This window comes from Melopsittacus undulatus, chromosome 7 (assembly GCF_012275295.1).
Source record: "Melopsittacus undulatus isolate bMelUnd1 chromosome 7, bMelUnd1.mat.Z, whole genome shotgun sequence".
Lineage (NCBI taxonomy): Eukaryota > Metazoa > Chordata > Aves > Psittaciformes > Psittaculidae > Melopsittacus > Melopsittacus undulatus.
The window spans coordinates 16,012,596-16,028,480 of NC_047533.1; the positions used below are offsets into that span (position 1 = coordinate 16,012,596).

Sequence of the window (15,885 nt, forward strand, 5' to 3'; positions counted from 1 at the left end):
GGAGGGGCACTTGCTAGATGTCCTTGCTCCCTTGTGCTCAGCTCTCACTGATGCTACCTACCTGTGGTGTTACACTTCATTAATCTTAGAAAAAAGAGCCTCTAACCAAATTGAGCTGTAAGTGATTCACACCTGAAATGCAGACTTCCTTTTCTGCTGGACTGTAATTCAGTGAAACACCAATTCCAAAAATTCCTGGTACATCATCCTGCACATGGGTTTGTATCCTTTGCATGCAAGGAACTGTAAATGCACCATATAAGAGCATATTTGTTAACACAGTTTATTGGCACACTTATTGGCAAAGCATACATAAAATACAGTTGTATTATATAACACACTGACTCACTGTGTCTTTACATGATGAGTTGAACATATTAATATGTAAATGAAAAAAATTAGTTTCTCTTATAAAGTCTCACATAAATACACCAGAATAATAAAAAAAAACAAACCAAAACCAACCAATCAACCAAAAAAAAAACTAAAAAAAAAATGGTAAACCAGAAAAAGGTTTGAGGGCTTTACAAAAATATTATACAAGAAATATACTATGAAAAGAAATAACAACAAAGCCAACTCAGGTACAATAATAAAAACACAAAAGTTTTAGATTTATTAAGCTGCCCACAAAGTTAATGGATTACATGGCTTTAAAATATCTGGATCGACAGCAATTTTACAAAGCATAAACTCTCATAGGACTGGGTGTCTTTTTCCACATAAAAATATTTCTCATGTCTTTGATGAAAAAAAGACATTTCTTGTTTCAGTTTTTTGTATTAAATGATGGAACGAGAATCTACTGGCATCAGCTAAACAGAAATGAAAAATGCTGGATCCTTGAAATGTTTAACTGATGAGAGAAAAGTTAAGGAAAGAACAAAAGTTACTTTAAATTACTTTTCCTTAAAAACTGATCTTTTTCTGAAACAAGAAATTTCAGGTGCAAGTTGAAAAGCAGAAAATATATTACAATTGTAAAAAGTTTTACATAGTTACCTTAATGAGATCCTGAGCACTGATGACTTGCTTCAATATGGCCATTGTTTGATGAGGAAAAAAACAACCCCTTCCAATAAAATACATTGTCAGAAATTTGCCATGAGATGCTATTTAGTTTTCAATTGTTTTAACTGAGGTCAGTGCCAGTATCACATTGCATGTGAATGCTTCCAAGAAATTTATATGGAAGCTTATACAAGAATTTTCCCTAATTAAAAAAGTCGGATAGCTTTAGTTTAGAAAGAGATACTTTGAAATTATATCCATTGAAAGGTGGTTTTTTAAATTTTACTTTGAGGAATGCTGTGCAACAGTAATTAATAACCCACTGACATACACTGCAGTTGGTACTGCTGCAGAATAACCTATTGGGAAGCTTGTGGTGTGGGGTTTTCAGATTTAGTCTCCTGGTTAGCAGGAGGTTTGCTGTTCCACGGGCTGTTATTTCCCAGTGCAGGTGAATTGTTGAAATCTTCTTCATCATCCATGCCATTTGCTGCATCATACTGTGTATTCTCTAATCTAGTGATAAGCCTTTCGTCTTCATCCCCAAATTCGCCGCCCATCAGAGTTGGTTCTCCTACCACCATCACATCCTGTGAACAGCACCCAATATTTGTTATATGGAAACCTTGAGAGAGAAAAAATCAACTTAAAAAAATCATGTTAGAGAATTTGCATCTCTTAACTTTGTGACATTTGAACAACAGAGTTAAAAGTTCCTGCATAGTAGGAACCAGGAGACAGGCTTACACTTTATTGCTAATTTTAATGAAAAGCTATAACACTTCTCTCTAGTTGCATGCTTATGGCTCTGGATCTCAGAAACCGCAGAACTGAAAAGCTGGTAGTCTGAAACAAGTGCATGATTTTAAGCAAATAAGCAGGCCTTAAACTCCTGCTTGAAATATTTAGCCTTCATCCAGTGATTCTTTCCTGAGCCATTTTATTTGGAAAGGCACCAGGGTGCGTCTCGGCTGGAACTTGGCGAGATGCGTATTTTAAAAGTAGTTTAAAAGAAACTGCATTTCTTATCCTCAGACTTCTCCAGTGTGGAGCACAGCACTCTAATAAAGATGGTAACTCTTATCCATAGTCAGCCAAGCCCTTTTACGCATCCAATATACTTGACATTCTGCTACTTAATTATGGTAATTAATTTAGGTAAAGTTTTCGATAAAAACAATGTTCACACTGATTTGACAATTTGCATAGCTAATTAAGTCATTAGCAAAAACCTGCTGATTGCCAACAAGCCCTGAATTTACCATCTGTTATTTCATGGTGCCTGTCACCTAACTCCATGTAGGCAACCCTGCCGCCAATCTGTGCAGTAAGAGGACCAATCTGTCCAGCTGGTTCCATAAAAGGAAGATGAAGAGTGCTAATTATAATTACACTGATGAAGCTAGTAGTCATCAAAAACTGAAGCATGCAAGAAAGAAAGAATTCATCTAATCACTGCTTTAAGTACAAATTGTCCTTCCATGAAAACAAGTAAACCGCCTACTGTACTCCAGTGCATCACAGATTTGCTGCAAAAAACCTAAGCAGCATGGGATAGAAAGGTGCAAACTTGAGATTGGAAAGCAAAGGTGCAAAGCCAGAGAGCTCTCTTGTTCTCTCTGTTCAACGGAGAATCAGGCTGCTGTGCTAACTGCTACAGAAATATGTGGGATGCATCTTTTCATGCAGCTCAGGTGGCAGGGCATCAGCTAGTGTTTGGTAAAAGTGCAGTAATTCCAGATGTCTAGCTTTATACCTGCTGATTTAACAAGCCCTTCTAAGAATCCTAGCAATCAATAGACTTGTATTTTAAAGGATCTGTTCCTCCTTAGGAATGTAAAAGCATTTGTAAAAGCAAACAGAAGACAAATGTTTGCATTTAATAAGGTTTCTTTTTAATCAGCTATGTACCTCGTTCACCATGAAACAATACCAATTATTGCCTGCAAGTATTTACAGTTTCTCATATCCCTCAGCAAAGGCTGACACACTACAAAAGAATGTTTATATCATATTTTCAGCCTGTGCTATGTGAAAAATTTGTGAGTAGATGGAAACTGTTGCATGATTTCTTCTTTACATTGTCTGTATTTTGTTACTCCATATAGCTATAAAATGTTAGGTTAAATAAAACTCACAGATAGCTTTGCAACATAGAAGTTTAAAAGACAATGGCGTTTATAACAAAAAGTTTATTCTAATTTATTCCACCCCTCTAAACAACAGACAGTGTATAGTGTGCACTGCTGAACCAGACCTAACCCCATTGTATGGCGAGAGCATTAATGACAAGAGAGACCTGGCAGAGGACAGCAAGTTGGGTTTGAGTGTGCAGTGTGATACGGCAGGCAAAAAGGACCACAGTGGCTGAAATACAGAATCACAGACTGAGGTGGCAACAGTCCCTCTTACTTCAACGCTCTTGACTATGGACCTCAAGTTCTCCCTGTTACCATACTAGCCAAAGGTCAGAAACTTGGATGAGACTTAGAGATGTGCATCAGAAATAACTGTGGGGCTAGAACAGCTGACTGGGGAGGCCATGTGAAGGAATTAAATATGTATTAAATCCAACAAATGACGGGGGGGGGGGGGGGGGGGGTAAACATGTTTAACAGCTGCAAGTGCTGAAAGGAAGAGGACCACTTTAGGCCAATCTGATGAGCTATGAACTAGGGTACTAAGATGGCATTAAGTAAACGGAAATGTAATCCCCACTGCTAAGACAATATTCCTTTTACTGAGAACGGCAGACTGAGGATTAATGACCCCACTGGAACAGTGCTAGCTTTGCTGCTCAGGTCACCTAACACTGGGCTGGGAAAACCTCAGTCTGTGGTAGGAAGCATTTTGCATCAGCGGGGAGATGCTCAATGACCTTGTAAGTATGTCCAGCTCTAATTTCTAAGATTCTTTACAAATAAAATTCCTTTATTATAATGACACCCACTGAGAGGACAGTTTGCACTTCTCTTCATGCTATTGAGGATCTCTCTATCTCTCTGGGAATCAAACTACAATTCTATTGAGGTTAGTGGAGTTTTTCCTTGTTCTACTTGAAGATAGATATCACAGCATTAGTTACAGGACATTTGAAAAAATAGTATATATATTCTCAACAATCTTGCCACTAATAGCTATGTCAGGCAAAAATAGTGTCTCAGGAAGCGCACATGCTGGTTCCTCCCCAGAGAGGATTCTGCTCCTCAGACTGAAAGCTGAAGACCCCACCGAGTGCACCCCATTGAACCTCCACTCACTAGATCCCGTGCAATGACCACCAACCTCTGAGGAGGACTGGAAGTGACTCCTTTTAGAGCCCCTCAATGCTTCTCCTTAAATTGGCCAGTGGGGGTCACTGCTGTTGAATGACACAAGGCTCCATCCCTCCCAGGGTTGAGGCTGCAGCTCTGGAGTGCTCCTAGCTCCTGCTCATGGAGTGAGAAGCAGAATCCAAGAATTAAACCCTAGTCTCTTGCATGGCAGCATACACTGCTATGGCCTAGTTATGGTAGTACATATTTGACTAGGTTAGTTTAAAAAAAGATTTAGACTGTAGTCACTCAATCTTATTAATTTACTCTGTGATTAGAAACAACATTTTTGGTCAAGGAATGTCTCATGATAGTAAAATATGGTTGCAGTGAAGCACTGTAAATAAAGCAGTGGATGTTTTACATTATGTGATAGAAATTTAATAATATAACCACAAAAGCAGCTTTCATGTATATCATACCTTACATCCTGAAATAACCCTAATTGCCATCCAAACTTAAATTGATGCATATAAACTACACACAGTGATTACTTCATACACAACTCAAATGCAAGCACTTCTATTTAACAGACCGGTCATTTCTCAGGCTTCATCTTTTTTATACCTAGCCTCAAAGTTTAGCTCAACTATGCCCAGTTACATAACTAATTTTTTAACTGGGGATCATTCTATGGCTACACAATGCTTTACTGTAGTGTGGTGATAAAAATGTGTGGTGGGCCATGTAAAATTCCCCATCCCTATGCCTGCTGTCTTTGCTGCTCTTTGCCCTGGTCAATGTGTTACAGTGATCAGTTGGTAGCTCAGATGTCACAGTCCCCAGAAGTACACAAACAGTGCTTCACAAGCATGAGGTAATTTAAAATGCCTGAAACTATCAAGTGTATTGTTTGAGCAAGTCTCATACTCCAAGGATTGAAAGTTGCACTAGTTTTAGCAGCCAGCATGCCCCTAAGTGCTAAGTCAAAGGAACAAGGGTACCTCCTCCTGCTTTCCTTCCTTCTTATGGAACTGCATGAGTGGTGATTATTTCAATAATTGACTTCTTATCTCCTTGTCACAAAAATTATTAACGAGTGAAAGCCCCATTACTGCCCACACCCATAATGGTCACTGCTCCCAAGACAAAAGCATCAGACTTGACACTGGTGTTGAAATGATCTATAGAAACAGAACTGACATTTTAATTAGGTTTCAGAGTAAACACTTTGTAGAGGAAAATGGTTACCCTTCACATCTCATCATGGTCCTCTCTGTTAACTTGACATTCTGGTCTTGTTTGGAATATTTTTCATAAAGCGTAAAAACTGGAATCCAATTTGCTCACTCTCATCTCCTTACAGCTAAATCTTAGATTCTAAATTGCACGGTTCTGAGACATGGGATAATTTCTGACACTAATCTTCTGGCCCTGGCACTGCTGCTCTGGTACTACAACATCTGTTAGAAACCACCTAAACCCCCCACCTCTTTCTGAAACACGTGAGAGTGCTCCCTTCCACATTAGCAGGTTTACCTATTGGTTTGGCTTTTGAGGAGCACACAGAGAACTACAAAGAGAAAGAGAGATTATTGAGGTATTGCTTAAAGAATGCAAGGAGGCTCTAATTAAGCCTCTGGATGTAACAAAGAACATTTGATTTACTTAGTGGCATGCAATGATGCTTTATTCTTTCCAACGCAAATGATATTTCACTGCGTTCATGGTTATAGTATTACACTCAAAAGGATCTTCATTAGTAAATGAAAGCAAAATCCACCTATTAATTTCTATGGTTATGACTGAGAGCAGACTAGAGCAATGGTTCTCAGAATTTGTGAGATTTGTGCATTGCTGTCAAATGTCCAAATTCAAATAGGTGAACATGGATCAATGTGCACTGTTTTCATTGAACTTGGGAGAAAGTTATACTTAAGTGATAATAGCTGTGTGGACCCCTTCTGATGAGTTTGCAGGTACTACCTATAATCTACAGATCACTGTGTACAAGTCACTGTTCTATGTACAAGAGTCTGATCTTGCAAGAACATTTTATTTGAAACAGAAGAATATGAAAAATGTAAATGAATGCAAGTTCAGCCAGTAAAGAGGCTTGAAAACTGAGTGAAGATTTGGGAAAACACTGCAGCTAGCTTCAAACAGAAGAGATTAGTACTGTGCAAGGGACAAGGCAATGACATACCCAAATTAGACAACTAATTTCTGTGAAATCATAGGCTAATATTAGAAAGCCATGTTTTCTGTGAACCTTGTGGAAGGAGTCTTGCCCATCTTGGATCTTAATTTTGAGGAAAGAGGAAACAGGTAATTCCAGTTTCTGCCCAATGGGTTAACGTTTCTTCCAAAGTTCAGATGTGATCGAGAACATGAACAAATCTAACTACTTTTCAGATGACTGGCAGCTATTGAGACTAAGACAGCTGAGGGGAATACAATGTCTGATCCCTGTTGTCTCAGCTTTCTTTATGCACTAAAAAAGCCAATGTATTTGTGGAAAGTACTGGCAGTATGGAGCCTGCTCCAAGGACAGCCTGAGAGAAGAAAGCTTCTGGTGAGAAAAATGCTTCTATATTTGTGCTATTGGAGTAACTCTAGTGGCACTTGGTTCTACTTCCAACACTCTTCAACGTGTTGCGTCAACATCTCTGGAATTCAGGTCAAAAGCATCACTGGACAAGTAATAGGCCAACATAGGCATGAGTTGTGAAGTGCAATCACGTAGCACACTGGCGAAGTGCATTTGTTTTAAGAATGTAAGGAAACATGTAACAAGGCACTTAGGCAAGAAATGTCCCAAGAGATTGGGATTGACAAGAGATGCTGAAGGTCTGCCATCAACAGCATGGACGCTAACAGAATCACAGAAACCACTGTTTTTCCTACCACTGTAAGGGAAAATGAATCTAATAGAGTGCAAGTGACTGTCAAAGGGCAAAACATTGTATTTTATTTACAGGGTTGAGAAAATATAAAAAATAGTAACAGATATGAGGACAGAGAGAGACTGATCCTTCTCAAATTACTGATGAGAGGGAGGATGCATACCCACCCACTGGCAGAGACCCTTAGGATGTTTTTGAATACTCTGTTATTAAAAATGTATCAGAATGTGTCAGCACAGTCAAAGTGCTAATAAATTTAATGCAACACAAAGGGCACAGATGATACTGATGAATTAGGGTTCAGCAACTGAACTTTAGGGTGCAGTGCCAATCTATCTGATGCATGCATGCATGGAGATACAACCATATCATTGCAGTCTCTGGGCTTGGCTCTATTGTCAGCACCGTCCCTGACTGAAGAACAGGAAATAATGCAGGTAGAGGAAATGGCACAACCTCATATTACTGAAGAAGAATGTGTATGTATGTGACAATTACTGTTCCATCCCATTGGGGGTTTGCTTACCCCCATGTATTTATCTGAAGAATTGGAAGGGGTTATGGGAAAATGACAAATCTCTCTGAAGTTTCAAGCTTTGTCATAGCTGATGGTACTCCAGCTACATTCCAGTCACATGGTACATTTGCCACTCCAGACAGGAACATCTCATTAAAGAAAGAGAAGTGAATAGTGTGAATGAGAACTGTGGATGAGGTATATGTGAAGTTCACATCTTTGTCAGAGTGCACACTGCATTACTACAGGAGTGAAACAGGATAATTACTAATGTCCTAAACCAAGAAACATCACATAGAATAGAGCATAAGCAAGCATTATCTAACCAGGATTAATTTACTATCAAACAGAAAACAACACATAAGCATAAAAGTGACAAGAAACTAGGATTTAAATTCTATTATGGTAGACAGACTGTGCTGGCTGGGAAGAAATCACTGGAGAAAAAGAGAACGCTGAAGTACATGACTTCATATTAATCCAGGTCTGGTATGGATGTGAGCTCATTGTTAGGGTTCTCCAGAGAAGAGTATGGGAAAAATGGAATCGAAACTAGCTCTAGTTATATGAGTCATCTGGACAGAAGATGCAGTGATTTCATTCCCCTTCTCTAGTGAGCAGGAAAATGCTTTTACCACTGAAATGATTTCAGAAGATTTTTTGTACTGAGCACGAAAGTCCCACTCACAGAAAGCTCTATGGCCAAATGAAGCTTTTGATTAATTGAAAACAACCAAATAGTGTTTGAGGTTATCTTGTCTTCTATCGCATATAGAGGAAATCAAGCATTAACTATCGAATGATTTGCTCTAAGGTAAAGTTACATGAAAGAAATAGAAAGCAAGTTACTGCTACCTGCAGCTACCTTCAGAAAGCAATGGCATGCCTGTAATAAGGCCCCCTTCAAAGAATGCATAATTTTGAAAAAACATCTCGCTATTTAACTGAAAAGTGTTGAATAGTTTTACACCAAAATATCCTACTGCTAAAATTATTTTGAGTTCTGTCTACTCTAGAGGGTGGCCCAACCATTAATTCCATCTGGTTTGCTATCTTTGCTGTGAGAAGAGCTGTTGTATGTCAAATCAAATAGCTGAGCTTTTTCCACTTTTCAGAGTCCTAAAAATGGAACCTGATCTTCCTTACAAAGAGTTGGGACCATCTTGTTACTCTGGTATAGAAAACAAATTGGAAAATATTGACTATGCAGCATCCTGAAAAGTCAATGAAGACTAAAAACCCATCCCTATATTTCATGATAAACTTCACCATTATGTCTCAGATGCTCTCCATCAGGAAGACTAGCCTTAACTACTTCATCTGGCAGGAGTAGCCTTTCAGTACCTGAAGTCAGCTTGGATAACATTGGGAGTGACAGGCAACTTTCAAAGGGCTCAATTACACTCAAACATACAAGTACACATGGCTGCCACTGAAGCCAACAAAAGCCATCTCTCCAGGGAGAAACAGACTGAAGAGAGGCAGGGGGTCAGAGTCTAGTCCTATTGAGCTGAACTTGGGCAGGGAGTAGCCAAGATAAAATGAGTTTACTGTCCTTTAAACTTGGAGACAGCAGGAAACTAGCTGGTTGCTCAGTTTTGTACCTAATTGCTGATTTTTCCTAAATATGGTTGATTATTGATCCAAGGGGTTTTCTGGCAGACACAGTCAGTGCGGCAGAGTGGTCCCTGGCACCAGGGGATCAGGTAACTGGCCTTCAGACTGCTTTATGCTGCCAGAAAAACCCAGAGATGCCTCTATTAGGGAAAGAATCTGACTCCAGGGATGCGAGCCACACAAAAATTTTAATATGACAAGGAGAAAATATGAGTTTAATGCACTGAAACCCAAAGCTTCTGCAAGCTAGCAGATTGCTGAATCAGTTGCTAAACAAAAACCTTCATTTCATTTCACTGGTGTCAGTCTAGTCCTCTTTTTTATCTGGGTATTCAAGCTTCCTAGGAAGTCCCTGCTTTGTGCTAACAAAAGACCTATATTCTTTGTCAGGCTTCAGAGGAGACCAGGCCTTTCCTATCTTCTGATCAGAAATTCAATAAAAATCCCTGCATGTTATTCCCAAGATACCACTTTGTATTTTCTATAATATCAAGTTAATTTCCCTAGCTTTAAAATGCATAAGCTATCTCCTTATTGACTAAAGTGCATTTTGTTACAATTTGGGGTCTGATTTCCCCTATATTGTGACTAAGGCAATAAACATGACATTGTCAAAGTGCTGTACAGTTCTGGAAATGAGTTGGTATTTCCCTATATAATTAGGATGTCAACAGTTACAGCTAGCAGGGTGGATAAGCTGAAACCCATATTCCAGGGGATCTACCTTTTGCAAGTGGAGCGGTTGGAAAAAGAGATAACCTCTGCAGGTAAGTAAATTCATAACCTGTTCCACTGAAGCACCTGAACCCGGCACAGATTAGAGGTAAGGTACTAACACAGGGACACCAGGGGTCAGCTCAGGTATGGCTGTCTTGTTCCAGAGAGACTCGTCCTCTCTTAGCACCTGGCAAGTGGAAGTCTGCAAGACTCATGCTATATCTAAGAACATGAGGGCCAGTCTGATTTCCATTGCCAGCGTAAGGACTCCCACTGACAAGAAGGGGAGCTGGCCCAGGCCTTAAAAAAATCACATCTTGTCCTCAGTATACCCCTGCTTGATGGTCGTTCATTAAATCTGCACTGCAGAATGGCTTCTTCACATCTCTCCACTAATACCCCAGCTTCCACAGCACACTGTGCAAGATAGCTTTTTGCTTGTGATAGTTTAGGCTCAAGAATGCACCTTCTTTACAATGTAAGGGAAAAATTAAAGCACCATAAGAGATTCAGGCCTAAAAGGAAGGTGAGACTTACAGGTACCTGACTTGATAGACTCAGGTTTGCAGCAGCTGACTTTTTCTTGCTGTTGGTACTATTTGCATTGTTCCCAGCACTGCTGTTGGAAGTGCTGCTGGTAGAGTTTTTCCTTTTTCTCCGCTTGGTTGTTGGTTGCCTTGTGGGTTCTGCTGCAATAAAATGGTAAGAAGGAAAGCAAACAGCAGGTATTGTAAAGCGTGCACTAAAATGATCCATAAGCAGAAGTGGTGAAATATTTTTTCAGTTAGTTTTAAGTTTCTATGTTTACTACTACTAGTAGTAGATTTAACATATGAACCATGTAATAATATTTGGACCCAAACCAACAGAATCTGCTTTCAATTTTATATAATGGAATAATGATGTTTATTTTCCCAGCACTATCTATAAAGATATTTGGAATCATAGAATCATAGAATAGTTAGGGTTGGAAAGGACCTTAAGATCATCTAGTTCCAACCCCCATGCCATGGGCAGGGACACCTCACACTAAACCATATCACCCAAGGCTTCATCCAACCTGGTCTTGAACACTGCCAGGGATGGAGCATTCACAGTTTCACTAGGCAAACCATTCCAGTGATTACCACCCTTACAGTAAAGAACTTCCTCCTTATATCCAATCTAAACTTCCCCTGTTACCTTTGTCCTATCACTGTGGTCCCTAATGAATAGTCCCTTCCCAGCATCCTTATCGGCCACCTTCAGATACTAGAAGGCTGCTAGGAGGTCTCCAACTTTCTCGGCCTGTCTTCATACGAGAGGTGCCCCAGTCCCCTGATCATCCTCATGTCCCTCCTTTGGACTTGTTCCAACAGTTCCATGTCCTTTTTATGTTGAGGACACTAGAACTGCACACAATACTCCAAGTGAGGTCTCATGAGTTTGAAAGCATCTTACCAATGGGAACAAGAAGATAACTACCATGATGCTCAAATGGATTGTGTAACTTGCTGAAGGCCACACAGCAAGCAACAATTATAATAAAATTCCAGGTCTTATTCTAATGGAGGGTACAGTCTCAGCTGACCCATACAGAGGCAAAGGCTAAAGGTACCTTTGTATTCTTCTGCTGCCATCAATGCAGCGTACAAGCAACTGCCATTTGAGTTCCTTTTGCCTCTAATGTGGGCTTCATCTTTAAAACTTCTGCTCCCAAAAGAACATGTTAGGGCATGCCATTTGTCAGTAAGTCTTCCAAACTCAGACCAAATCAGGACAATTACATAACTTTACTTGAACAGGCAAGGAACAGAGGGCTTCTCAAAATTTGGCCTGAGCACCCCTGTGAATAGTCTTAGGTATAAAAATCTTTAATAATCTGAAAAAAGAGAGAATTATCATTTTGAGGTGTAAGAGGAAGGAGATTAGGTTCAGGCCTGTAAATAACATTATATTAGTCTCAAAGACAATTAATTATGAATTGTGGCTGTAATTTTAGAGTCACAGCAGGAAGCTGAATTACACAAATAATGAATTCTAATGGAGCCAGTAGGCATTTTGCATTCCATCTACACATATTTTTGTACTAAATTATATCCTAGTCAGTGAAACCATCTGAACGTGCACATCTATAAATCACTTGGGTCAGACTGAAATCATAAAACACCAGAATAATTTTCAGGCTTACTTTTGGAACAGTGCTAATTCTTACTACTTTTCTTTGTAAGTAATTTCCCCCATTGTTTCTATATTAATTTAACTATAAAATAGGTAAAATACTGGAAATGAAACATACCTGGTGGGGCCACCATTCTCTGCCATTTTTGAAACAAGCAAGTCTTCAAGCAGTCTCGAGGACTTAGATTGTAAGTTTTATGTCTTGACATCAGTTCCTGCATTGGCTCCAGTATTACACACAACTGGAAGGAAAAGTCAGAACAGAATAATTTCATCCAAGCAAAGACTCAGTTGATCAGTGTTTACATAGCTGGAAAGTATATTTTTGGCTTTTTTTTTACCCTTGCTAACAGAGTGTGCCTTGTACACCTCAGTTTAATCTGCTCTGGCATTGCGGGATCAAAACTGAACTGAAGAAAAGTTTTACACACTATTTGCTATCTTAAATATTAAAAACTAATAATTAAAAAAATCAGATAAAATTCAACTCTGGTTTTCCAGACCGCAGAGATTTCAGAAGAGTAGAAAACTTTCACGCTTGATTGCCAAAGCTGCAAAGATGAACTAATAAATAATTAAATGCCCATGGCAGGTTATCATTCCCATGCAGTAAAATGTACACACAGTGATCTTCTTCTGACCTGCTGCACTCCACATGAAGACTTCTCATAAATGATCTTTCATCTTGTTATCGCATGTAAAATAATTCAAGTAATTTTGTTCCTTTGTTATGAGGACTATACATTCTCTTTCCACCATGTCCATGAAAAAAGAGAAGCATTTTATTTTCCTTGTCAGCTTGAACACTCTGTTGTATGAAAGCTGGAGAGTTCTGAAAATGTGGAATGTCAAGCAAACACCTTTTTTAAATAGTCTTGTATATTTTCTATCTGTTCACTTAATTAAAATCACTGCTTTCTGCTCCTGTTAGCACAGCAGATCTAGCATAAAAACCAGTGAGCTGGTTTCTATTCCCTCCTGTTTATCACCACAGAATCATTTCCAGTCAGTTAAACCTTACACAAAGCCACAGAAGACTGCAGAATTGCACACATGTAATTGAGGGCTTACTCTTGCTTGCAGGATTCTTGTTTTTTTGGTCATCTTACATGAGAAGAAAAAATCCAGGTGGATTTTGAATCCTTAGGTTCCACCTGAAATTTGCAGGGCACAAAGGCAGAAAAGGTTCTTTACTTGCTGAGCACATTTGATAAGGAAATAGCTGACACAGAATAAACATGGACCCTGCATGACCTTTTTAGTCCCTTTTCAAAGCAGAGCCACTTCTAGAAGTAGGGGAAAGTTTGGGGCTTTTTAACCAACAGAAGGCAACAAGTTGGTCCAATTATTAGAACTTAGAAAGGCAACTGCAGAAAGGCATAACTTAATCCAAGTCTTGCTTTGAGTTATTTACTTAATTTTATCAAGCCTTCCTGAAGAAGCATCACGGATTTACTTCAGCAGGCGATGCTTTCATTTCATGCTTTTACAAATATGTAAGGCATGAGGCAAATTCTTCTCTCTGGGTTGCAGGGCCAATCAGTGTTTGCTCTGTTCTCCCCATGTGCGTTCCTACTCTGATTCATATAAATGGTGATGCAAAGTATTCAGGAAAAATAGCTGAAAGGGAGCTGCCATGAGGACTGAGAGATTAATTCAGCATTTAAATATTATTATGTACTGGCAATGCCTTTTGATGAGCCTTTCATTAACAGCAGTTAAAACAGAGATAACATAAAGCAGCGGGGAGAATGAAGAGCTTCAGTATGAGGAATTGTTTTTTCCAACTGCAGAAATTGAATCTGCAGTTGCCTCATTGCCTTTTTTCTTACGCAGACTTTTTACATATATTTTTGTAGATAAATATCTGCAAGATAATCTAATAGAAAGAGAACTGCTATCAGGCTCTGCACTTTAGGCTCAGATTTTCCTCTGATTCAATATTCTATCAAGAATTAACAGTATCAGGTCCTAAAGTATGTGCAGGATCCAGTTTATGCTGTGAAAGAGGTGTTGTATTTTGTGTTCTTATTCAATTTATTCTGAAACCTGCAGGCACTTGCTCAGGTTTTGTGTGTGTTTGTGAAGAGAGAGATTTGTGATCATAATGGACACTACTGTTTTGGTTCTCAAAAGTTCGGGTTCTGGCAGGGATGCCTAAATTGTCTCATTATGAGAAGATTGTAACTAGCATGAAAAAGCTAGCTGTGATAGTTCTTAACAAACTAGTTAGCCAGGGCAGAGCAGTACACTCACGTAGCTCTACCACTGCTGGGACTAAAAGTATGTAAATACACATGTAGGGTCTTCCAAGATTTCCTTAGGGATACTTTATACATGACACATTTACTCTTTTGTATATATTTATTGTTGGCAACAAAGAGAGTGTTTTTTCTTTATCATCTGGCAAAGATGCTTCCTATTATGCTCTAACTGTAATGCACACTGAGGAGAACTATGCAGTCCTTGCTGCCTGTAAATATCTTGAATGCTAATCCTGTCTCTAATCTCTCTTCACACACATGATTAAAATGGGATACAGACCCAAAATGTAGCAATGCCTGACTGATCTGACACATATAGACTCAAAATGAAAAGCACTGGGGCCCCTACACTAGAGCATGGGATGGTCTCATCTTCTGGGTATCTGGGAGATGTATGGACTCACATAAATTCCTCTTCTGATTTTGGGGATTTCAAAACCATTTCCCTTTCTAAAGTATGAAAATTGTAAGGTCAGCTTTGGATGTGTGAATGAGGGTATTGACCTCTATAGTGACATGTTCATTTTAAAAGTGTCTGGCTCACGTGGATTGGGCACAAATGTAAAATGAACTGGATTAACAGTGATTGATAATAAATCTCATAGTCCTTTTCAGTGACACTTGAGACCTACTTGAAACCTAAACTGACTCAAAACCAAATCCCTGAAAGGAAGAGATCATGGTCCAATTATCTTCAGTCTGAGGAACTTGCCTGTGACAATCAGTACCTTGGGTTTTGCAAAAAAACAGATTAAAAATGTGAGGACAAGATGCCTGCAAGAGTTAGATTGGCCAAAACCACCTGCCTTCTTTAGCTGCTAGTGAGCAGGGGAACCTGCAAGCTGGTTTGACTGCACCATTTTACAAAGTGACTTCTGAAAACAGAGCCAACTAAATGTTTTACATATTCCTACATTCATTAGCATATAGGAGAAGCCTGAGGCTTAAACTGCCTATTCCCAAATCACCTAATCTTATTCTGTGAGATTCCTTTCCAAAACATCTATTTTAACATTTTTTTGCAAGAATTGGATAATATTAGAATGTACAAGTCTTTATTTTAGTACTGTAACAATAGCGTTTGGAAAATCAACGAAACCAATCTATTCTACCAGCATTTTCTGCACAGCTCAAAAAGTCACCCAGGAAAATACCCTAAAGACTTAAAGGCTTTAGTGCAGTGACAATATATGATCACAGAAATAATTTCTACATTTCTAGGAACCCAGAACCTTTAATGGCAACACTTGACTGTTAGATATTAGATATCATTAGATATTTCTGTTAAATATTTCCAAGCTCCATGTTAGAGTACCATAGAAGGTGGGTCTCATTTGCCCACACACGTGTCTACTGCCAGGTGAAATGCCCTAAGTTATGCTGGATCTGATCCATCTGATTGCTTTTACTCAGAAGCACATAAGGCTCTATGTGGATGT

At 39.0% G+C, this 15,885-nt stretch overlaps 1 protein-coding gene across 11 annotated transcripts in view; it reads right to left on the minus strand.

Annotated features, from left to right (window-relative positions):
* Positions 1–269: 269 nt before the first annotated feature.
* LDB2 (LIM domain binding 2) overlaps positions 270–15,885 on the minus strand; it is a 384,522-nt gene continuing 368,906 nt past the window's right edge. For 3 of the 11 annotated variants that reach the window (XM_031048442.2, XM_031048443.2, XM_005148473.3), the window contains 3 exons: positions 12,301–12,424; positions 10,560–10,711; positions 270–1,601 (listed from right to left, as the gene is read on the minus strand). In XM_031048442.2, coding sequence (XP_030904302.1) covers positions 1,371–1,601; positions 10,560–10,711; positions 12,301–12,424 — 507 coding nt within the window. In that variant the 3' untranslated portion in view covers positions 270–1,370. Of the gene's footprint in view, positions 1,637–4,296; positions 4,440–10,559; positions 10,712–12,300; positions 12,425–15,885 lie in introns of all 11 variants that reach the window. The other 8 variants (XM_031048445.2, XM_031048446.2, XM_031048444.2 and 5 more) reach the window with 8 other exon arrangements.